At 42.0% G+C, this 26,641-nt stretch overlaps 1 protein-coding gene across 1 annotated transcript in view; it reads left to right on the top strand.

The window, feature by feature from the left end:
* The first annotated feature begins 845 nt into the window (after positions 1-845).
* The window catches only part of epha8 (eph receptor A8), a 101,993-nt gene continuing 76,197 nt past the window's right edge, over positions 846-26,641 (top strand). Inside the window, exon 1 of the mRNA XM_082959273.1 lies at positions 846-1,140. Coding sequence (XP_082815399.1) covers positions 1,050-1,140 — 91 coding nt within the window. The 5' untranslated portion in view covers positions 846-1,049. The remainder of the gene's footprint in view (positions 1,141-26,641) is intronic.

Raw genomic sequence — 26,641 nt, 5'->3', positions numbered from 1 at the left:
AAAAAATTCTCAAGCAAGAATTTGGCTAGGACTGTCTGGGAGTGATCTGAGTAGTGAGGGGAAAACTGAAAACTAGCTGTTATTGGCAGAGAGATTTGGACCTGTCTTTCTTAACTCATTTACAGCATTGTGATGTCACAATGGATGGCTAGAACTCCATCCCACCAAAACAGACTGAACTTTCAGGTAGTCTTTCCAAACAGCTCTTACACTAAAAAGGCATTATCATCATTTTCACAATTCACAGTATTATTCTAACCTCATAGTGTGGAAATATATATAAAATACAGAAAAATCACATTTTTGACTGAACTGGGCCTTTAATATCAATTGGCGACCTTTTTCCAAAATAAGAAAAGCTGAAGGAATATGTTCTATGTTGGGCAGTTTTCTTGATATACAATAGAGCAGCACATTTGTATGTACAAATATTATGACAATTAGTTGCGTGTGTTTTTTTAAAGAATTTGTAGGAGAAAATGAAAAAAAGAAAGAGAGATGTCAGAGAGAGGGGAGAGGTAGAGTTGAGGGAGAGCAAGCGAGGCAGAGACGGGCAGGCGACATAGCTGGGAGGGAAAGAGGAGAGATCGAGATTCAGAGGCAGAGAGTAAAAGATTGTCAAAAGTGTGTGCGGGAGAGAGAAAAAGAAAGAGAGACACAGCGGGAGTGTCTCTCTGAAGTGGGATGGGTAAAGGTGAGGTATCGTGTGAGTGTTTGTTTAGTGGACCTGCCGAATCCTGTGCTCTAATTGGTTAATGGCGTTTTAGTGACAGCCTGTTCCCTCCCTCCCACTGCCTGGTGAGTGTGTATGTATGTGTGAGAGCAGACAGAGAGGCTGAGAAGCACAGAGGCAGTCTCTAACTATAGCCCAATGAGCTCTCAGCCCCTCACACACACACAGTCTCTCAGCGCTGGCTCAGGCTCCGCTTCAACACTGGGACACAGAGAGAGGCAGCAAGAGGCGGAGAAGGAGAGTAAGAGAGAGAGAGTGAGAAAGAGGAAGAGCGGGAGATCGGTAGTGTGTATGTGTGTGTGAGAGAGAGAGCACCATGGCTTTAGACCCAGGGCTCATTGCACTGCTTCTATGGACTATACCACTACAAGTACTGGGCAACGCCGGAAACAACAATAACAATGAAGGTAAAGCTGGTGTCTGTGTGTGTCTGTGTGTGTGTCTGTGTGTGCGTGTGTGCCTGTGCTTGTGTACGAAAGTGAGAGAAGGGCAGCAGGGGAATCACGTGCATACACACTGGCACTCACACACACGTTCATTCGTGTGGACAGGCGTGAATTATTTGTGTCTCATGCCTTCAGCCAGGATTAACTTATCACATGTGGAGCTCAGCTGAAGTATGAAAGCAAGACTAGCTGAAACACACACCCACACACACACACACAAACACACACACATGCCGTCAAGCCCAATCTGAACTTCCTATCTGTTAGAAAGTTCATCCTGGCAAAGTGATGAAAGTTTCCCCTGAAGGCAATGCCTTATGGGGATGCTTGGTGTGTGTGTGCTGTTGAGTCTATGTGTGTGTTTGTGCACATGCAGAGATTGCTCATATTGCTTGGTTATGCATGAGCTGGTGTATGAGTGTGTATCTGCATGAGAGAGATTGGATACGTGCGTCGCATGCCATCTAAGTACAATATTTCCTCAACAAAACGTTTTCTTGGAAAAAGCATGTAAACCAATCAGCAATGGGCAGTAGGCCAGGGATAGAAGATTACAGAGACATTGATTGTTGTGTTCAGTGACTAAATGACACAGGGACAACATGCAGTAGATTACAATAATCATGCCTCAAATCCGTAGTCTAGAGTCCTCAGTTGAATAGACCACGATGATGGCCAAATCACCTGAGAGGAATCTGCCTTTCCTTTTGTTTGACAGTCTGCAGGACTGAAGGACAGTTTTCCTTTAGTTGGAAATCTATTCATGATAGAACTATGAGCTGAATCACTGTGTTTCTGACGGTGTCCCAAGACAACAACAGATGCTAGGAAAAACAATTCCATCCTTAACCGTGTGAGAAATATCAGGGTTTGTTTTCGTCCTTCTTCTTGTCCTCCGTCCTACAATCTCGTGGCAGCATCTGTTTGTTTTCACTTGTTAAACTTGTGTAGCTCATCCTCTGTGTCCCCTGTGTGCATAGGTGTGAGCGTGCGTGTTTGACCCAGTGTGTGTGTGTGTGTGTGTGTGCACACGTCCGTGCGTGCATGCTTGTATGTGTGTGTGTGTGTCTGTGTGTGCGTGCGTGTGTGTGACAGGATGGGTCTGTTCTTGTCATGCGTCTTGTCTCCTGAGACTCAGAGCAGGTCTTGGCGTGACTGTCAGAGCTCTCGCCCCGCTGGCAGCATCAGCTTAACACTGCCCAGGAAAGAGTGATGGAGAGAGAGAGGGAGAGAGGATGGTGGAGAGATTTCAGTATTTATCCCAGAACAGAGAGAAAGCACAGAGGAGAGAGGGATGACGGGGAAAAGGAAGGATGGCAGTTTATCCTCAGTTTAGCGCAGTGAAGAAAGGACAGAGAGGGAGAGAGAAGGAGAGAGGAGGGCTCTAAGGTCAGTGATAGGCTGTGAGGATAGAAAGAGAGAGGAGGGCTCTAAGGTCAGTGATAGGCTGTGAGGATAGAAAGAGAGAGGAGGGCTCTAAGGTCAGTGATAGGCTGTGAGGATAGAAAGAGAGAGGAGGGCTCTAAGGTCAGTGATAGGCTGTGAGGATAGAAAGAGAGAGGAGGGCTCTAAGGTCAGTGATAGGCTGTGAGGATAGAAAGAGAGAGGAGGGCTCTAAGGTCAGTGATAGGCTGTGAGGATAGAAAGAGAGAGGAGGGCTCTAAGGTCAGTGATAGGCTGTGAGGATAGAAAGAGAGAGGAGGGCTCTAAGGTCAGTGATAGGCTGTGAGGATAGAAAGAGAGAGAAGATGTTGAGACAACAAAGTAGGAACCCCCCTTCTCTTTCCATCCATATCCCCGTCTAGAAGCTAGCAATGATTACAAAAACACAACAGACAAATGTGTATAGTTATCTGTTCCTCCACTTAAATGATACCATATACAGTACATAGACTATGACCACTAATTGTTCCAATACTAGTTTCAAGTTCCTGCTTTCAGTTGGAGATGCAGTGTTTGTGATCTAGTCTGAATTCTCACCTGCTGATCACACCCGTGACCCCAATCACACTAGTGGAGGCTGGCTGCAGGGCACTGGCCTGCACGCCACCTCCTTATAATACTATAGTACTGTACATTGCAACAGGATATACAAAAAGAGAATAGGGGGTTACAGAATTAGCATATTTCATTTCATTTAAAAAAGTTTTTTGATTTTGTTGATCAACATCCAAATAACTCACAATTATTGTGTTCTGTATTTGTTCGAAGTTCATTTAAACGTTCCAATGATAAGCCCCTCTGAATCAGTCCCACTCTGAATCAGTTCCCCTCTGAATCAGTTCCAGTCTGAATCAGTTCCAGTCTGAATAAGTACCACTCTGAATCAGATCCATAATTAGTGTTTCTCATCTACATTCATATTATTATTCAAAGTCATAACTTGTTCAATTACTTTACAGTTCTTAATTATGGTTAATTTCAACAGATATCCTAAAAATAAATAAAACTGTCAATTTGAAATATTCAATCTGTTCTTTGAGATGGAATATTCAGATAAATTATATAGAATGTATTATACATATGAACATTTCATTTATTAATCAAAAAATGTCCTGTTATGTAATACATGGTTCATGTAATTCTGATGACATTGTATTAACTAATTGCTAGATGATCAATATAATGTGAATAATCATATGGTCATGATCATGTTTTTTTATAATAATTTTATGCATCTCAGTGTAATTCTGTTTAACTCCAAACCATACTGTCAAATAGTTAAAACACTTGCCTAGTTAAATAAGGGTTTAAAAAAAATATCTATGTAATTTTGTGAAATATTACATAGATAGTTATTCCAATGTTAATTTGGCCTACGGTTGACAATGGATTGATTTATATTTACATTTACATTTTAGTCATTTAGCAGACGCTCTTATCCAGAGCGACTTACAGTTATGAATGCATACATTTCATTTCATTTCATGCATTTTTTGTACTATATACAGTGGGGTGCAAAATGAATTAATGAGTGAGAATGCTACAGAGGGTCAAATATCATACCCCCAAGACATGCTAACCTCCCATGATATTGTAATGGTGAGAGGTTAGCATTGGGGTATGATAATTGACCCTCTGTAATTCTCTCACTCATCATTATTTACGATTCATTCAGGAATATCCATAATCATGGTAGCATCCACATTAATGTAGAAGTGTTTAGAAACATATTATATTGTTATTAACAATGAAAGTGACTCCAAATTGACACAATACATTATTTTCCATTAATTTCTATTGGGCACAAAATAATCTGAAGCACAACAAAACGAACTGCAAATGCATCCAACACGTTTGTAGAGTCACACGCTTGATGTAATCATTGTGTGTTGGGAGGATGGGAACAAATACTACAATTTTGACTACTTTATTTATAAGCATCTTCAGGGGTGTCAATCATTTTGACCCCTGCCTTTTACATTTTTTCTCTGAGAAATTGTATTAGTACATAATAATATAATTTCCAAAAAATGTTTAACATACAATATAGCTCAGTATTTTAGTGAGATATTTGGCATAGTTACTGTTACTCATCTTTATTAAGGGTGTCAATAATGTTTGACCCAAATGTATGTGTCTCATAAACCACATATCATACATATATACAAAGAGAGGAGATAAAATATAGAACGTGGTTTTGCAATTATCCAACTTATTAATATTGTTTAACATTAATTCCGTAAAAGATTTTCTGATAAAAATCTTACAATGGCACCAAACCTTTTTGGGGGATAATTATAATTTGATAATTAAAAAACAGCATTTCATCTAAAGAGATGTTCCCCAGACAGCAGATTCCTTTTTAAACACTTATGTTGGATGTTCTGACAGTTTCAAACGACAATTGCTTGGAAAAATTAATTTAACTTTTTGCTGGGGTTTAGCTTAAGGGCAGTGACAAATATTACAAGTATACGGGAAAGCAGATAACCTTATAAATGAAAGTAAGACGGAGAAAATGAAATGTAGTGAGGAAGTTTAAAGCTCTCAGCGACGACGGTTAGCACTCAATCAAGCGCATACCTGCTTCTGATGAGGAGCACAACTCCAATTTGCTAATCCTCCACACACACACACACACACACACACACACACACACACACACACACACACACACACACACACACACACACACACACACACACACACACACACACACACACACACACACACACACACACACACACACACACACACACACTCCCAAAGACTGAATATGCATTGAGTGTACAAAATATTAAGAACTCCTGCTCTTTCCATGACATAGACTGACCAGGTGAATCCAGGTGAAAGCTATGATCCCTTAGTGACGTCACTTGTTAAATCCACTTCCTCCAGTGTAGATGAAGGGGAGGAGACAGGTTAAATAAGGATTATTAAGCCTTTAGACAATTGAGACATGTTTTGTGTATGTGTGCCATTCAGAGGGTGGATGGGCAAGACAAATTATTTAAGTGCCTTTGAACGGGGTATGGTAGTAAATGCCAGGCGCACCGGTTTGAGTGTGTCAAGAACTGCAACGCTGCTGGGTTTTTCACACTCAACAGTTTCCTGTCTGTATCAAGAAGCGTCCACCACCCAAAGGACATCCAGCCAACTTAACACAAATATGGGACGCATTGGAGTCAACATGGGCCAGCATCCCTGTGGAACGCTTTCGACACCTTGTAGAGTCCATGCCATGACGAATTGAGGCTGTTCTGAGGGCAATATTAGGAAGGTGTTCCTAATGGTTTGTACTGTCAGTGCACATTGAGTCACACACACACGCACACGCACACACACACACACACACACACACACACACACACACACACACACACACACACACACACACACACACACACACACACACACACCAATGTTAGCAGCCATTTTTTAAACAAAACAGACATTCTGCAGGTAAGAGAGTGATCGACGCAAGTTAATTTGCAGAACATACTGAACCCTTCCTTCTAAAAGCATCTTGTGTAAATTTGTTATCAAAATTCAGACATGACCATGATTGCAGACTGAGACTTGGCAGTGTTCTACCTGTGTTTGTGATTAAATTGGTTCCATGGTCTCCAGACTCCTGCAATAGCCCACACAGGCACCGTCAGACATGTTACAGTGTTATTTGACACTGTTATTTGACAGCTCATTTAAATTTGTACAGCTATTTTGACAGGCATGAATGTTTGTATTCAGCAATATTGTTTGACATGGTATTTGCCTGGCAGCAAACATATTGTCAAATGTTTCCTTGTGGGAATGCTAGTGAAGCAATCATCTACACATGGCCTAAAGGTGCACATCAGGCCTACTGTGTTTCAGTGCACACTGCAGTAAATGCTGCATGCATTTCTGAGCAGTCAGGCACCATAATAAGTGTGTCCATCAACGTCTGTAGTGGCTGTGTGTTTGTGTGCTTGCGTGCGCGCACACGCGTGTGTGTGTGTGTTCATCCTTGCATGTGTGTGTGTTCATATTTTGACATTTACTGACAGCTAACTTGTGTCTTTCTATAAAAGCAGGCAGAGGGTGAAATCTGAAATCAAATTCCTTTTCCCCCTGAGAGGCAGTAATACCACTACATAGTTGTAGAATATCATTGCTTATTTCTGTGTTAGTGAGATAGAGAGGAATGACAGAAAAAGAGAGAGAGAGATGAGGACATGGGGCAAGGAAATAGTTGGGAGGGGAGGAGAAAGGGGAGAAGAAATGGGAGATGGATTCCACGACGACATGAGTGTAGAATCTGTATGCATCTCTTTATCTCTCTCTTCCTTTGAATAGCAATATATGCCCTGGCAAATTCCTGACTTGAGATCCCAATTTTCTTGCAAATCTCCCATTGACATAATTGCATGATTTAGTAAATCCTACTGTAGTTCTACCACGGTTGGAATTTAAATGTGGTCAGGACAGGATGGGACGTAATGGCATCGACATCAGATGAAAATATCCGCGTCATGTCTGTGTTTGAGGTGTGTCTGCCTTAACACCTACAACATCTGTCTCTGTCTGTCTGTCTGTCTGTCAGCAGGCACACAGTTTCCCCTCCAGCCTGGTAAACTGCAGGACATGAAAACCCCCAGATAGAATGGACCATATACCTAGTGCGGCAATGAGTGGGTTTATTACAGTCCACTACTCTACTGAAGGATAGGGAAAACGATACATAATGTTAACGAGACAGGGACGTATTGTTACGGATATTCTACAAAGCCGCATAGCTGCACACTCTATTGAGACAAGCTGTACATGGTTTTGACCCATGGAGGTGCTGTACTAATGTCGAGTCAGTTTGTCTGGCTTGACTAGGTAGTTACAGTGGGGCAAAAAAGTATTTAGTCAGCCACCAATTGTGCAAGTTCTCCCACTTAAAAAGATGAGAGAGGCCTGTAATTTTCATCATAGGTACACGTCAACTATGACAGACAAAATGAGAAAAAAAATCCAGAAAATCACATTGTAGGATTTTTAATTAATTTATTTGCAAATTATGGTGGAAAATAAGTATTTGGTCACCTACAAACAAGCAAGATTTCTGGCTCTCACAGACCTGTAACTTCTTCTTTAAGAGGCTCCTCTGTCCTCCACTCGTTACCTGTATTAATGGCACCTGTTTGAACTTGTTATCAGTATAAAAGACACCTGTCCACAACCTCAAACAGTCACACTCCAAACTCCACTATGGCCAAGACCAAAGAGCTGTCAAAGGACACCAGAAACAAAATTGTAGACCTGCACCAGGCTGGGAAGACTGAATCTGCAATAGGTAAGCAGCTTGGTTTGAAGAAATCAACTGTGGGAGCAATTATTAGGAAATGGAAGACATACAAGACCACTGATAATCTCCCTCGATCTGGGGCTCCACGCAAGATCTCACCCCGTGGGGTCAAAATGATCACAAGAACGGTGAGCAAAAATCCCAGAACAACACGGGGGGACCTAGTGAATGACCTGCAGAGAGCTGGGACCAAAGTAACAAAGCCTACCATCAGTAACACACTATGCCGCCAGGGACTCAAATCCTGCAGTGCCAGACGTGTCCCCCTGCTTAAGCCAGTACATGTCCAGGCCCGTCTGAAGTTTGCTAGAGAGCATTTGGATGATCCAGAAGAGGATCGGGAGAATGTCATATGGTCAGATGAAACCAAAATAGAACTTTTTGGTAAAAACTCAACTCGTCGTGTTTGGAGGACAAAGAATGCTGAGTTGCATCCAAAAAACACCATTCCTACTGTGAAGCATGGGGGTGGAAACATCATGCTTTGGGGCTGTTTTCCTGCAAAGGGACCAGGACGACTGATCCGTGTAAAGGAAAGAATGAATGGGGCCATGTATCGTGAGATTTTGAGTGAAAACCTCCTTCCATCAGCAAGGGCATTGAAGATGAAACGTGGCTGGGTCTTTCAGCATGACAATGATCCCAAACACACCGCCCGGGCAACGAAGGAGTGGCTTCGTAAGAAGCATTTCAAGGTCCTGGAGTGGCCTAGCCAGTCTCCAGATCTCAACCCCATAGAAAATCTTTGGAGAGAGTTGAAAGTCCGTGTTGCCCAGCGACAGCCCCAAAACATCACTGCTCTAGAGGAGATCTGCATGGAGGAATGGGCCAAAATACCAGCAACAGTGTGTGAAAACCTTGTGAAGACTTACAGAAAACATTTGACCTGTGTCATTGCCAACAAAGGGTATATAACAAAGTATTGCGATAAACTTTTGTTATTGACCAAATACTTATTTTCCACCATAATTTGCAAATAAATTCATTAAAAATCCTACAATGTGATTTTCTGGATTTTTTTTCTCATTTTGTCTGTCATAGTTGAAGTGTACCTATGATGAAAATTACAGGCCTCTCTCATCTTTTTAAGTGGGAGAACTTGCACAATTGGTGGCTGACTAAATACTTTTTTGCCCCACTGTATTGGAGATCATTTCAATGATGTATCAATACAGCACTGGCTTTTCCCCACCTTTTTCTCCACCTGCCCTGGTTCCATGAACGATGTGGTCTGAGGTGTGAGGGGTTGAGAGAGGCTCACCTCGTGGGGAACTGTTTCCTGACTACTGCCAAGGTGTGTTGCTCTTTCTTCCACTATTAGCTGCTGAAGCATCACCCAGGTGGGTGCTACACTTCAGTAGTGGACTAATCTGCCTACCGACAGAGGAGGAGGAGGAACGAGGTGCCTGACGAACTCCTGATCTCTACATTTGTTTTGTTTGTTTTTACATCGTCTTTGAGATTCTCTTTGTAATGAATAGCGCCATATTAAATAAACATTATTATTATTATTATGAGGTTTGTAAATATGTAAAAATGAGCCGCCGGACTACCATGACTATATCACTGTGGACGGTGAACTGAGCTTTACACATTGCCTTATTCATGTCAGGTTATATTGTTGAAAGCCTATTAACTAGCTGAAAATCTGTAGAAGTGTGTATTCTGAGAGGGATGCACACTAAATATGTCATGAAATTCTGATATGTGTGTGACAGAATACCGATGTGAACATTCCACATTTCCACCAATAATAGCAAATAGTGGTTTTATAAGTAAAGAAAGAAGTCTGTATTGAGATAGCGATTAATTAGAGCATGTGGGAGCAACATACACTGTATAATGGCTCTTTCTATATTCATTATGTTGTTTAGGAGGCAGAATACACAAAAATGAAAATCCACCACTATAACCTTGATTGAGTTGTAAAGTTGTCAGTGTGAATCCCACCTGGCCAGGCAGGAAGTATCGATGTTGACTGAAATCCCACCTTTCAGATGTCATTCATAATCCATCAGTTTGTCGATAAAGTATCTCTCTCTGCAAACTGTCAGTTACTGTGAGAAACTATTGAGTAATGTATATGAGTGAAGTAGAACAGCAATGATCTGGAGACTACAGTGGCAAGAAAAGGTATGTGAACCCTTTGGAATTACCTGGATTTCTGCATAAATTGGTCATAACATTTGATCTGATCTTCATCTAAGTCACCACAATAGACAAACACAGTCTGATTAAACTAATAACACACAAATGATTGTATTTCTCTTGTCTATATTGAACACAGTGTAGGTTGGAAAAAGTATGTGAACCCCCTCGGCTAATTGGAGTCAGGAGTCAGCTAACCTGGAGTTCAATCAATGAGATTGGAGATGTTGGTTAGAGCTGCCCTGCCCTATAAACAACACTCACAACATTTGAGTTTGCTATTCACAAGAAGCATTGCCTGATGTGAACCACGCCTCGAACAAATGAGATCTAAGAAGACCGAAGATTAAGAATTGTTGACTTGTATAAAGCTGGAAAGGGTTACAAAAGTATCTCTAAAAGCCTTGATGTTCATCAGTCCATGATAAGACAAATTGTCTATAAATGGAGAACGTTCAGCACTGTTGCTACTCTCCCTTGGAGTGGCCGTCCTACAAAGATGACTGCAAGAGCACAGTTTAGAATGCTCAATGAGGTTAAGAAGAATCCTAGAGTGTCAGCTAAAGACTTACAGGAATCTCTGGAACAAGCTAACATCCCTTTTGATGAGTCTATGATACGTAAAACACTAAACAAGAATGGTGTTCATGGGAGGACACCACGGAAGAAGCCACTGCTGTCCAAAAAAGTAGTATTCAAGAAGTATTCAAAAAGACCACCTGGATGTTTCACAGCGCTACTGGCAAAATATTCTGTGGACAGATTAAACTAAAGTCGAGTTGTTTGGAAGGAACACACAACACTATGTGTAGATAAAAAATGGCACAGCACACCAACATCAAAACCTCATCCCAACTGTAAAGTATGGTGGAAGGAGCATCATGGTTTGGGGCTGCTTTGCTGCCTCAGGGCCTGGACAGCTTGTTATCATCAATGGAAAAATGAGATCCCAAGTTTATCAAGACATTTTGCAGGAGAATGTTTGGCTATCTGTCCGCCAATTGAAGCTCAACAGAAGTTAGGTGATGTAACAGGACAACAACCCAAAACACAGAAGTAAATCAACAACAGAATGGCTTCAACAGAAGAAAATACACCTTCTGGAGTGGCCCAGTCAGAGTCCTGACCTCAACCTGATTGAGATGCTGTGGCATGACCTCAAGAGAGCGGTTCACACAAGACATTCCAAGAATATTGCTGAACTGAAACAGTTTTGTAAAGAGGACCGGTCTAAAATTCCTCCTGACTGTTGTGCAGGTCTGATCCGCAACTACAGAAAACGTTTGGTTGAGGTTATTGCTGCCAAAGGAGGGTCAACCAGTTATTAAATCCAAGGGTTCACATACTTTTTCCACCCTGCACTGTGAATGTTTACACGGTGTGTTCAATAAAGACATGAAAACAGATAATTGCTTGTTTAAGCAGACTGTGTTTGTCTATTGTTGTGACTTAGATGAAGATCAAATTGTATGACTAATTTATGCAGAAATCCAGGTAATTCCAAAGGGTTCACTGTATATTGGCGAGCACTTGGATACAGCCAATAAAGAATGAGTCTATAAAGACTTTGGTCTGAAGTTGCATTGGGGGCTGTGGTAACAAAACACAACTATGGTGCAATACCTATCAATTAATGTATGGTTTGTTACATTTTTTCTATTTTGAATCACTTACTTTGGAACAATTACAGGATACTTATTATGTAAGAGGTAATTGACAAACAATTGTGGACCCAATAAATTATATTAATAATAGCTTGAGAAAATTTTTCTCTTTGTGAAAATAAATTGTCATATGTAGCTAGATATGAAAAAAGGCATCGGCCTTCACAAGTGACCTTCCAACAATACTGAAATGTATTGCAAAGTCAGCGGGTTTTGGCAGGTTTTAAGTACTACAGCAAGCAATTGCATTGCATGCAACACATTTCTGTGCAGTTTTCTTAAACTTTTGTGAGAATCATTACCACCTTCTCACAAACATGGTAAAATCAGACAAATATACAGTGACAGAGAGGACATGAACTTTTCCATGCAACAGTATTATCTATTGTTTTTTAACGCAGGTCGCGTCTCTCCGGGTCCCCTTATTAAGAGATCAGCCTTGTTAGCAGCATGTCAGATGGATTATAGGAGCTAACAGATCAATACAGGCAGGCCTTAGACCCCCAGAGCTGTGGCCTCAGCCTGGCTCTGACACGTCTAGGCCGGAGGAGACAGACTCCCTTGAGAGGTCTCTGCGCCTGGGCTGATGCTAAGTTCAGCATCCCTGGGCCTGGGCTATGCTGCTCCTCCATGCTGTTTCATTGTAGTTTGTGATTTATTTCTCATCATCGCTAGCTTGTGGGGTGTGATATGCCTTACTCTGAACATTTTAAAGTGAGGCAGAGAAACAGTTGGAGGCGGTTTATGACAGTTCCATAATGGGCTGCTGTTGTGTTTGTGTTAACTCATCCCTCCTGGTGAGGAGTCTTTGATGCTCCCTTCATGGGGACTGATGGATGACTGAGACTGGGCTGTGTGGTGTCTCACAACACCACAGAGAAGGAGAGGAAAACATCCAGTGAGAGAATGAAAGAGACAGTATGAGAAAGAGAGAGAGAGAGGGTGAGAGAGTAAGAAAGAGTAAGAAAGGAGTAGGAGAGAAGGAATGAGAGAGAGAGAAAGGGTGATAGAGAAGGAATGTGAGAGAGAGAGAGAGAGAGAGAGCGAGAGAGAGAAAGGGTGATAGAGAATGAATGAGAGAGAGAGAAAGGGTGATAGAGAAGGAATGAGAGAGAGAGAGAAAGGGTGATAGAGAAGGAATGAGAGAGAGAGAGAGAGACAAGTTCCATTCTGTCAGTGTCTTTATCAACAGCATTTGCCTGATAAGTTGTGACTCTCTCAATTCCGCCCAATCTATTAGAGGATTTAAATGTTCATTAAGTTTAATAGAAGCCTAGCGGAGGTCTAATACCCTCTGATAAATGTCTGCAAACCTGGCAACCTGCTCCATTTGCTGCGACGACAGAGACGCATTGGCACTAATAAGGTCAAACAGGACAACCGTAACCCATCTCAAACTTTTAGTTTGTTTGTTAAGAGCTGCTTTGTCCACTTATTGTGTCCTTGAATACTCCAACAAGCAATATGTGTGCTTGTTACAACAAGCAATATGTAAAGTGGAATAGGTATAGAGATGCTTTATCTTTCTGGCTCGTAAGCTGACTACTCAGATATGATGTAGTGATCCACAAACTCAGTGTGATCCAGTGTGATGGATTCCTCCTTGGGACTGTTTCCATGAGGAAGTAATGCATTTTATAGCCAGTAATCTGTCCATAAATCACCAGGCTAATGTAATTAAGACACAGAGATAGGGGGGGAGGGGAGCAAACACATGACTATATCTGCACAATGATATTAATGCCTGGTACACGCAACCATTACTCTTTACGCACCCAAAGCATTCATAATGCATAACCTATACACACACACACACACACACACACACACACACACACACACACACACACACACACACACACACACACACACACACACACACACACACACACACACACACACACACACACACACACACACACACACGAGAGAGATGAATAAATGAAATGGATTCAGGGAATTTGGGGAAAAGGGTTCATAAAGTCTATTTCACGCTCTTGCATCAAAGCTCGGCCCCTAAGTTACCTAGTAGTCCAGTTTCCGAGGGGAACTACACTCGTCTGTAATTAAACTCGTCCCCAGGGGAATTACACTCGTCTGTAATTAAACTCGTCCCCAGGGGAATTACACTCGTCTGTGGACTTTTAAAAACATTTATATGTTTGTCATTTAGTGCAGGGTTTCCCAAACATGGTCCTTGGGCCCCCCCCCCCCCCCCCTTGGAGCACATTTTGGTTTTTGCCCTAACACTACAAAAGTGTGTGGACACCCCTTCAAACAGGTGTATAAAATCGAGCACACTACCATGCTATCTGCATAGACAAACATTGGCAGTGGAATGGCCTTACTGAAGAGCTCAGTGACTTTCAACGTGGCAACATCATAGGATGCTACCTTTCTAACAAGTCAGTTCGTCAAATTTCTGCCCTGTTAGAGCTGCCATGGTCAACTCTAAGAACTGTTATTGTGAAGTGGAAACGTCTAGGGGCAACAACGTCTCCTCCGCTAAGTGGTAGGCCACACAAGCTCACAGAATGGGACCAGAATGGGACCGCCGAGTGCTGAAGCGCATAACGCATAAAAAGTTGCAACACTCACTACCGAGTACCAAACTGCCACTGAAAGCTCAATAACTGTTCGACGGTAGGCTTCATGTAATGGATTCCCATGGCCGAGCAGCTGCACACAAGCATAAGATCACCATGCGCAATGCCAAGCGTCGGCTGGAGTGGTGTGAAGCTCACCGCCATTGGACTCTGAAGCAGTGGAAACGCATTCTCTGGAGTGATGAATCATGCTTCACCATCTGGCAGTCCGACGGACGAATCTAGGTTTGGCGGATCCCAGGAGAACGCTACATGCCCCAATACTGTAAAGTTTGGTGGAGGAGGAATAACGGTCTGGGGCTGTTTTTCATGGTTCGGTCTAGGCCTCTTAATTCCAGTGAAGGGAAATCTTAATGCTACAGCACACAATGACATTCTAGACGATTCTGTGCTTCCAACTTTGTGGCAACAGTTTGGGGAAGGCCCTTTCCTGTTTCAACATGACAATGCCCATGTGCACAAAGCGATGTCCATACAGAAACAGTTTGTCGAGATCGGTGTGGAAGAACTTGACTGGCCTGCACAGAGCCCTTACCTCAACCCCATCGAACACCTTTGGGATGAATTGGAACGCCTACTGCGAGCCAGACCTAATCTCCCAACATCAGTGATCGACCTCACTAATGCTCTTGTGGCTGAATGGAAGCAAGTCCCCGCAGTAAAATTCCAACATCTAGTGGAAAGCCTTCCCAGAAGAGTGGAGGCTGTTATAGCAGCAAAGGGGGAACAACTCCAAATTAATTCCCATGATTTTGGAATGAGATGTTCGACGAGCAGGTGTCCACATACTTTTGGTCATGTAGTGTGTCTCAGTCATAGTAAGTACATTTTTCCTCAATCAAGTAGGTATCAGCAAAGTGAGTGCTAGTCGGAAAAAGTCAAGTGTCAGTGTTAGTTCACGAAAGGCAAGTGTGTTAGTTAGTTGTTGTTTTTTGTAAGGGGGATAAACCCAACTAGGGAAGCCGATAAACGACACGCTCTGAGACTGAGAAACAGAGAGAAACTCAGCAGAGCCGTAACATTCCCTTAATTCCTTTAACCCTCTTACTGTCTTCACTATTAGTTTAAATGAGGCGATGCGGAGAACCAGCACCTATACATTTATTCATTTAATATTTGATTGTATCACAATAATTTAGTTTTGACATTTTACATAGCATTATAGACACGCAATCAAAACCCTGTTTTGTATCAGATCAAATAAAGAAATTCTCAAATTCTTAAGAAGCACAAACAAATGTTTCTTTTTTCAGCATTCAACATAGTGGTTACTCCTGAAACAATTTTATAAACAGACAGCACATAAGCTCTTCATGGTTGGGTAGATAATATTGATTGACCAGCACAGTATGACAACAAAATTGAGAACTACGTTCCGAATTCAACTTTAAGTTTGAAACTCTTTTGTCTCTGATGGAAAACGAATGCATTAATCCGACATCATGTCATAACAGACAGGATAAGAGTTTATCCTCTGATCCACTGCCATGCTTCACTGTTTTTCTCTCCTCTATTTGTTGTCTTGTTCATTCCATCCCTGTTTTATCAGTCCTCCTAATAATGGATGGCGTCCCTCTGTGTCATGGTGTCAGCACATGGACAGCTGGTGGCGGTGTGTCGCATGCGTGGGCTCAGTCAGGCGTTATGCAGCAGGACTTAATACTGCACGGATGCACACACACACACACACACACACACACACACACACACACACACACACACACACACACACACACACACACACACACACACACACACACACACACACACACACACACACACACACACACACACACACACACAGAGATACAGGTCTCGAAGGGGGACAGAGATAGGCTTATACGGGTGACACCATAGACACATGGCTGAAAGCAATTATCAAGGCTCATCAGTAGACAGGAGCATAATGTGTTAGATCATGTCTGGGCAGGTCTACACTTTGAAAGGTCCTCGTGTGATACGATGATTCATTGAACTGATGAAAGGTTTGTATGTGAAACAGAGACATACAGTAAACCTTCCCCAGTCTGAACTAACATAACAGTAGAGCCATGGGCTGAAAGTGAACGAGATCGAGAAAATAAATGAGAGATATTTACTTTGACTTATTGATGAGGAGTGTAGACTGAGAGGAGCTGAGTTACAGTACAAAGAGTTTGGAGGAGAGTCAGGGTTGTATTGATGAAAGATTGCTGTCATCTTTCATCTGTTCTCTCGCTCTCTTTCCCACTCTCCTCACCTCTCTCTGAGACCATGTAACCTTTCGCTGAACTCCCCTGTTAAATCAATACACTGGGCTGCACTTGGTTAGCTTATGGAGAGGTATAGGCAGTCATTGTAAATGAGAATTTGTTCTTAACTGACTTGCCTAGTTAAATAAAGGTAAAAAAAATTATAAAATAAAACGCTTATGGAACTAGCTGTCTCAAGAGTCAGGTATTATTTTCGCCTGCTGTTGATTGGACATGGTACCTCAGTTTCTCCTGTGTTGGCTCAAATCCAAACTCTGAGGTGACTGTTTTAATCGCTCATTTCTTTATTATTAAGACAGACACAATATCGTGATGAAAAAACTCTTACAGAACACCTCTTAAAACTGTCACCAACCAGCAGCCTCCCGTGTCTGTACGTACCTGTATTATGTCAATAAGCTTGTCAATATGTCCGGCCCTATTTGGTGCATATTATTCCCCCTCTTCTCCCCTCTCTCTCTTCTTTCTCTCTCTTCTTTCTCTCTCTTCTTTCTACAGGAAGTCCAGAGTGGACCTTCGACAAAACATATTATTCCCCCTCTTCTCCCCTCTCTCTCTTCTTTCTCTCTCTTCTTTCTACAGGAAGTCCAGAGTAGACCTACGACAAAACAAATGATTCCCCCGTTATGTCGAGATCACCACTACATAACCAAAGTTGATTGACATTTAGTTTGCTAACATTTTAACTTATAACCTGATAATGAGCTCCAAACACAAATGAAGCATGATCTTAGCATGAAATGTACCATGCCTTAGTGTTGCAATCAATACAAATGTATGCACTGGTCCACCGTGCGCTCTGCCGCCTCAGCCATACTGTCAATCAATCATCAACACGTCCACTCCTATGTATAGTTTATCTCGTGATCTCAACAAAACAGCTTTTGTTATGTAGTGATAATGAGATAAATAAGTTGTGATCCTGACATAACGCAGGATTTTTTTATTTATTCATATGTCCTCTCTGGACTTTCATATCTTTCTCATTCTCCCATCTTCTCCTTTCCTCTCCATCTCTACCTGGTCTATAAATAGGGTTGCATACCTCTCCTCCTCTCCTCCACACCTTTACGGAGGTGTTCCCTAAGGGCCTCGGCGGTACTATGCCCAGCTATTCGCTGCTCTCTCTGGGGACAGAGGGAGCCTGGCTCTCCTGTAGCATCCCCCGTCCTCCATCCTGCAGCAAAGCTAATGCCATGCAGCCAGGGAGAGTGAGGCACACCCAGAACAGAAGCTTAGTCTCTATCTACGTACCGCTGTTAAAGCAGTAGAAGATAGAAGGGCCATAGAGAGTTGCATCTGAGAGACTGTTTGTTTGGTTATGGTTATGGTATCCAGGTGCCTGTCCCAATTCACATCACGTACAGTACAGAAGTGTTTTCATGATCATTTAAAGATCTTGCATCAGCTGATGCATAAGTCAGGTCAATAGCAGGGGAAATCATACAAGGAACCCAGACACTAGTTTGATGAGATGCTACAAAATGTAACAACATGAATGATATTCACAGTTTACACAGTTTACGGGACCTGTTTAAATTCACAGATATAATTTATTTGTATTTTTAATGCAGGCTTGTGAGCAAGGCTTTAGGGCTGGAGTTGTTCATTCTGTTTACAGCTTCACCCCCTCCAGGGACTGGTTCTCTTACTTATGACAGAGAGTAGGAGGAGACTTAAATGTTAAAGATGAGAATGACAGTTTGGGGGACGTTTAAGTCAGAGAGGTAAACAGACCCCACATATTACCCCTCTGTTTCTCCAGCTCTCCTGGGATAGTGTTCTTGTTCCTGAGGAGACAGCGATCCAAGGACAAAACATTTACACTAGGAGAGAGGAGGGTGTAGAGGAGGGGGAGAAGGAGGAAGAGTTAGGAGATGAAGAGATAGGGAAGGAGAGATGAGGAGAAGATTATGAAATAATGGGGGAGGGAAAAGTAGCAACATGCTCTCACAGTCTCACTACAAAATTAGACATTCATCCATGTTCTCCAAACGTCAAATTTCGAAGTTGCTCCAAATGTTTGGGATAGGGTTGAAACATTAAGTTTAAACAATCATTCCAAATGGCGGATAAGGTTTGGGATAGGGTTAAAACCCCAAATAAAATAAGAAGTGTCCATGACTGGGATCGAACACGTAACCTTTGGTTCCAGAGTTATGGGATTATCATACAATTATCATACATCCCCATCCACAACACCCAAGCAATACCCAAGCCTACTTGATAGTAATAGCGCTCACTGTTTCCCCCAGTGGCTGTTTTTTTAAGGCATTTCCCAACGTCCTCAAGACATGGATAGATGTCCAATTTCGACGTCAATCTTGAACGACCTGGCTGAAAGTAGAGGAGAGAGAAATGATGTGGGATGGAAAAGGAAAGAAGTGAGAGACGACAGCAGGATGGAAAGGGAGAGGAGTGAGAGAGGATGGGGGATGGAAAGGGAGAGGAGTGAGGGAGGACGGGGGATGGAGAGGGAAAGGAGTGAGGGATGATGGGATGGAGAGGTAGAGGAGTGAGAGAGGATGGGGGGGTGGAAAGGGAGAGGAGTGAGAGAGGATGGGGTGGAAAGGGAGAGGAGTGAGAGAGGATGGGGGATGGAGAGGGAGAGGAGTGAGAGAGGATGGGGGATGGAAAGGGAGAGGAGTGAGAGAGGATGGGGGATGGAGAGGGAGAGGAGTGAGAGAGGATGGGGGTGGAAAGGGAGAGGAGTGAGAGAGGATGGGGTGGAAAGGGAGAGGAGTGAGAGAGGATGGGGATGGAGAGGGAGAGGAGTGAGAGAGGATGGGGGTGGAAAGGGAGAGGAGTGAGAGAGGATGGGGTGGAAAGGGAGAGGAGTGAGAGAGGATGGGGATGGAGAGGTAGAGGAGTGAGGGATGATGGGGTGGAAAGGGAGAGGAGTGAGAGAGGATGGAGTTAGAGAGGATGGGGTGGAAAGGGAGAGGAGTGAGAGAGGATGGGGGATGGAGAGGGAGAGGAGTGAGAGAGGATGGGGGTGGAAAGGGAGAGGAGTGAGAGAGGATGGGGTGGAAAGGGAGAGGAGTGAGAGAGGATGGGGATGGAGAGGTAGAGGAGTGAGGGATGATGGGGTGGAAAGGGAGAGGAGTGAGAGAGGATGGAGTTAGAGAGGATGGGGTGGAAAGGGAGAGGAGTGAGATGGTGGGGGAAGGAGAGGTAGAGGAATGAGAGATGATACGTTGTGGAGAGAGGGTGGTGATGTGAAGTAAAGTAAGAGTCACCTGAAATGCAGTGTGCGATGTGGAGATATTCTCATAATTGGGGAGTGGGGAATTAGATTTGGACTACAGTACAATCATAACACTTTACCAAACAAGAGAAGAAAAAACACAACACATCGCTAACCTGTTTGAAGTGGATGGTAGGATTCCTCTCTCTCTCATCTTGTGAGGAAGCTTTTATCCTTCTCTTTGGTAGGAGCTCTGCTGATGATGAGAGGAGAGAGAGGCTTGTTAGAAGGGAGGGGGTTGTTGATGAAGTCATTACAGAGATATCATAGCAGGTATTAAAACATACGTGTGCACAGCTGTTCTTATCCTAGCTATATACAGTCCTAGTTATATACAGTCCTAGCTATATACAGTCCTAGCTATATACAGTCCTAGCTATATACAGTCCTAGCTATACAGTCCTAGCTATATACAGTCCTAGCTATATACAGTCCTAGCTATATACAGTCCTAGCTATATACAGTCCTAGCTATATACAGTCCTAGCTATACAGTCCTAGCTATATACAGTCCTAGCTATATACAGTCCTAGCTATATACAGTCTTAGCTATATACAGTCCTAGCTATACAGTCCTAGCTATATACAGTCCTAGCTATATACAGTCCTAGCTATACAGTCCTAGCTATATACAGTCCTAGCTATATACAGTCCTAGCTATACAGTCCTAGCTATATACAGTCCTAGCTATATACAGTCCTAGCTATACAGTCCTAGCTATATACAGTCCTAGCTATATACAGTCCTAGCTATATACAGTCCTAGCTATATAGTCTTAGCTATATACAGTCCTAGCTATACAGTCCTAGCTATATACAGTCCTAGCTATATACAGTCCTAGCTATACAGTCCTAGCTATATACAGTCCTAGCTATATACAGTCCTAGCTATACAGTCCTAGCTATATACAGTCCTAGCTATATACAGCCTTAGCTATATACAGTCCTAGCTATACAGTCCTAGCTATATACAGTCCTAGCTATATACAGTCCTAGCTATACAGTCCTAGCTATATACAGTCCTAGCTACAGTCCTAGCTATATACAGTCCTAGCTATATACAGTCCTAGCTATATACAGTCCTAGCTATACAGTCCTAGCTATATACAGTCCTAGCTATATACAGTCCTAGCTATACAGTCCTAGCTATACAGTCCTAGCTATATACAGTCCTAGCTATATACAGTCCTAGCTATACAGTCCTAGCTATATATAGTCCTAGCTATATACAGTCCTAGCTATACAGTCCTAGCTATATACAGTCCTAGCTATATACAGTCCTAGCTATATACAGTCCTAGCTATACAGTCCTAGCTATATACAGTCCAAGCTATATACAGTCCTAGCTATATACAGTCCTAGCTATATACAGTCAGGTCCATAATTATTTGCACCCTCGATAAAGATGAGCAGAAAAGAATGTATCAAATAAATAATACAAATACTGAGCTATAATGTATGCTAAAAGATATGAGTAAATTATATTATTTTATACAAATACAATTGGTCAGAGATATATATATATTTTTTAAGATAGGTGTCAAAATGATTGCCACCCATAAAGATACATATCAATAAAATCAAGCAAAATTAAATCTGCATTAATATTCTTCTTGCCAATAATTTTGTACCTGACATAACATTAAATCAATTTTTCTGGATAACTATTCTAACTGAGTTGTCAAAAAACGTTATGTTGATGTTTTGTTATCATTTACATACATTACATTTAAGTCATTTAGCAGACGCTCTTATCCAGAGCGACTTACAAAATGGTGCATTCACCTTATGATATCCAGTGGAACAACCACTTTACAATAGTGCATCTAAATCTTTTAAGGGGGGGGGGTTAGAAGGATTACTTTATCCTATCCTAGGTATTCCTTAAAGAGGTGGGGTTTCAGGTGTCTCCGGGAGGTGGTGATTGACTCCGCTGTCCTGGCGTCGTGAGGGAGCTTGTTCCACCATTGGGGTGCCAGAGCTAGTTATCGACATCTAGTTAAAAATATACAAACAATAAAATAGCACAGAAAGCTTGAGAAATTGTGTATTTCTGAGAGGCTTTCAAAAGACTTTCAAAAGTTGGAGGTTTTAAGAAAAACAATGGTCTGTAGGAAACCTGAACCTTTGGAGGAAATTTGCTTTATAACGCTCACTCTTTGAGGTAATTTTTCCTTTATGTTTTTTCCCTGTTTGGTTTTAACCGTGTTGTTGTGCTGGGGACTCTGCGCTGCAGGCGGTTAACCTAACTTCATCTCCCTGCCCAGCCTATAATTCACCTGTTTCTCCTGAGACGCGTCTCTGCTCGACCTGCCGTGACCAGGGCTGTTAAAGAGAGGGAGAGAGAGAGAGAGAGAGAGAGAGAGAGAGAGAGAGAGAGAGAGAGAGAGAGAGAGAGAGAGAGAGAGAGAGATCTCAGGAGAAACAGGGCTGTTTCAGGCCGTGACCGGTCGGCATTTGGCTGCTGATTTGATACATACTCCTGTCCCGCAGTGTGTATCCAGAGGAGTACACACACACCACACTCATTGTGTTGAGCGGCGAGGGAAAGTAATGGAGGGTAAAAGTTGACCACTGCCCTGGGAAATATGTTTCATATCCCTCAACGAGCCAAAACAACCGCTAGCTTCATAGGCAGCAGTTTCATCTAGCACAGAGAGAGAGAGACAGAGACTGAGAGAGACAGAGAGAGGAGACCAATCAACAAAAATGGGTCACAACTCCTGCAGCTCTGTCGCACGCTGGGTATGTACATAGTCAATGCTAGGCTTCGAGGGGACTCCTACGGTAGGTACACCTACAGTACAGCTCATCTCTTGGTAGTAGTACTTTATCACTGACCTCAAACCAGAGTCTCTCAGAGAGTTCACAGTCAGCCCACTGACACCCCTATCAGATCACAGCAACAAAAAAAATGGAAAACACTAAACAAACAACAACACGAAGAGATGTATGGGTAAACTACTTCTCCAATCTTTTTGGCCCTATAACAAAGAACAAACGGTGAAAACATATACATGATCAAATACAAATCTTAGAATCAACTATTAAAGACAACCAGAACCCACTGGATTCTCCAATTACATTGAATGAACTACAGGACAAAATACAAACCCTCCAACCCAAAAAAGGCCTGTGGTGTTGATGGTATTCTAAATGAAATGATAACATATACAGACCACAAATTCCAATTGGCTACACTTAAACTCTTTAACGCATCCTTAGCTCTCGCATATTTCCCAATATTTGGAACCAAGGATTGATCACCCCAATCCACAAAAGTGGAGACAAATTTGACACCAATAACTACCGTGGGATATGCATCAACAGCAACCTTGGGAAAATCAGTCATAACAATGTACTGAGCAAATGTCTATACCATACGACATACCACGTATTTACTCTGCATACCCTAATTGACAAACGGACAAACAAACCAAAACAAAGGCAAAGTCTTCTCATGCTTTGTTGATTTCAAAAAAGCTATTGTCTCAATTCGGCATGAAGGTCTGCTATACAAATTGATAGAAAGTGGTGTTGGGGGAAAAACATACAACATAATAAAATCCATATACACAAACCACAAGTGTGTGGTTAAAATTGGCAAATAACACATTTCTTTCCACAGAGCCGTGGGGTGAGACAGGGATGTAGCTTAAGCCCCACCCTCTTCAACATATATATCAACGAATTGGCGAGGGCACTAGAACAGTCTGCAGCACCTGGCCTCACCCTACTAGAATCTGAAGTCAAATGTCTACTGTTTGCTGATGATCTGGTGCTTCTGTCCACCAAGGAGGGCCTACAGCAGCACCTAGATCTTCTTCCCAGATTCTGTCAGACCTGGGCCCAGACCGTAAATCTGAGTAAGACAAAGATAATGGTGTTCCAAAAAAGGTCCAGTTGCCAGGACCACAAATACAAATTCCATCTAGACTCCGTTGCACTAGAGTACACAAAAACCTATACATACCTTGGCCTAAACATCAGCGCCACAGGTAACTTCCACAAAGTTGTGAACGATCTGAGAGACAAGGCAAGAAGGGCCTTCTATGCCATGAAAAGGAACATAAAATTCAGCTTACCAATTAGGATCTGGCTAAAAATAATTGAATCAGTTAAAGAACCCATTGCCATTCATGGTTGTGAGGTCTGGGGTCCGCTCACCAACCAAGAATTTACAAAATGGGACAAACACCAAATTGAGACTCTGCATGCAGAATTCTGCAAAATTATCCTCGGTGTAAAACGTAAAACACAAAATAATGCATGCAGAGTAGAATTAAGCAGATACCTGCCAGTTATCAAAATCCAGAAAAGAGATGTTAAATTCTACAACCACCTAAAAGGAAGCGATTCCCAAACCTTCCATAACAAAGCCATCACCTACAGAGAGATGAACCTGGAGAAGAGTCCCCTAAGCAAGCTAGTCATGGGGCTCTGTTCACAAACAGACCCCACAGACCCCACAGAGTCCCAGGACAGCAACACAATTAAACCCAATCATGAGAAAACTAAAAGATAATTACTTGACACATTGGAAAGAATTAACAAAAAAAACAGAGCAAACTAGATTGCTATTTGGCCCTAAACAGAGAGTACACTGTGGCAGAATACCTGACCACTGTGACTGACCCAAACTTAAGGAAAGCTTTGAATATATACAGACTCAGTGAGCATAGCCTTGCTATTAATACGAAAGGCCGCCGTAGACAGGCTATGTGCACACTGCCCACAAAATGAGGTGGAAACTGAGCTGCACTTCCTAACCTCCTTCCAAATGTATGACTATATTAGAGACACATATTTTGATAAATTCCCATATCTATTTAGTGAAATACCACAGTGTGCCATCACAGCAGCAAGATTTGTGACCTGTTGCCACAAGAAAAGGGCAACCAGTGAAGAACAAACACCGTTGTAAACACAACCCATATTTATGTTGATTTATTTTCCCTTTTGTACTTTAACTATTTGCACAAAATATGACATTTGAAATGTCTTTATTATTTTGGAACTTTCGTGAGTGTAATGTTACCATTCATTTTTATTGTTTATTTCACTTTTGTTTATTATCTACTTTGGCAACGTTAACATATGTTTCCCATGCCAATAAAGCCCTTAAATTGAATTGAATTGAATTGAGAGAGAGCAAGAAAGAGAGAGCGAGAGTGAGAGAAGGGTTTATTTTGTGTGTTTCTGTTATGAACAGAGAGCCGTGAAAGATGAACGCACTCAATTTCAAGCGGAGAGCCCTTTAGGAGAAGCAGCCTGGTCCCTCAAGCTAAATTTGTATTCTCTCGCTGTCGGCACTACTGGAGTGGTTGTACTTGGAAAATAACAATATCATAATATACTGTAATACTACTACTGTAACAATATTAAAACTGCACCACAACCGCTACTACGGTCACAACTACTGCAAGTAGTATCCAAGTTTATTCACTCTTTCCATGGCAGTGTTCGGTAAACAGTCTGCAGACCTGGCATTGAGTTAGGCTACTCTCCAGGGCATGTTTGGGTGTCTGCACCAGTCAAGAGCTGGCTATTTCACATTACTATCTGGTCTCTATATTGTCTTTCTGGACCTCTCTCTCTCTCTCATATATCAGAGTTAACATCTTCTGTCTCTATGCCTTCTCCTTGAGTCAGGAGTAGAACCATAGGAGTAGACAGGAACAAATCATTGTAATTACTGTCTCACTGCCTGCTCCTTCCACACTATCTATGTCACTTTAAAGAGAAACATACAGTGTTGGTTGTTGTGTATAAGTCCTATTCCAGACAGGTAGACCAAATTAACTAAATTACTTGTACCATCCTCAAAGACTGAGGGATATTTCATTTGAGAGGAAATTAAATTAATACCATTGAGACGCCTTATGTCTTCAAAGGCTTTGGCGTGATATGATGTCTGAAAGTCTGGCAGAGAAAATTGTCTTGTTTTTTGTTCTTTATTAACAACGGAACAACAGTATTCCCTCAGTGCCTGGCAGAATGATAAGCTCCAGTCATGTTGGGCTGATATTTTCATTATGTACTTGAGCTGACTAATACTTAAAGGTGGGTAATTGACCCTCCGCTAAGCCCCACCCCAGAATTTTGGGCAACCAATCAACCAATTGTCGTTGAGTCCGACACCTCGGACAAGGTCACGTTTAAATCGCATGGAAGCCAGTGAGTGCTATGGCAAAAACTGAGAGTTTTCATTAAAAAATACATGTTTAAATGGCTAAATAATTTAACAGTGCACCAGGGATACTTGCTACTGTGATTCCTGAAATGCAGAGCCTGTTGATTAAGTATTTTTCAAATCCAAAATTATACTTTTGTTACATTGTTTGCTAGCTCAGCTGGCTCCGCTGCTAGCTCAGCTGTAAAATTGAATGTATACTGGCAGCAATTGGCCATTAAGTAACTAAAATTTATTTTACAGTACAGCTACTGTAATCTAATTTACACTATATTACTGGAATTACCCATGCAACGACATATTACCCAGTGTTCTTTGCAAGTTACATTTATTTACATTTTGGTCATTTAGCAGGTGCTCTTATCCTTACAAACTTACAATCATTGCATTCAACCAAGGTTGATAAAAAAAAAAACATATCACAGTCATAGCAAGTAAAACGTTTCTGTAACCCTAACTGAAAATGTTGTGATATATCTCTGACTGTCTCTGGTTAGTGCCAATACAATACTGAGATATTCACGGTAACTTGATGCCAGAGCAATGAAACACAGTACAATACAATAAAAGTGACTA

This window comes from Salmo salar, chromosome 12 (assembly GCF_965601325.2).
Source record: "Salmo salar chromosome 12, fSalSal1, whole genome shotgun sequence".
Taxonomy (NCBI): Eukaryota; Metazoa; Chordata; class Actinopteri; order Salmoniformes; family Salmonidae; genus Salmo; species Salmo salar.
This window is presented reverse-complemented; position numbering and strand designations above follow the sequence as displayed.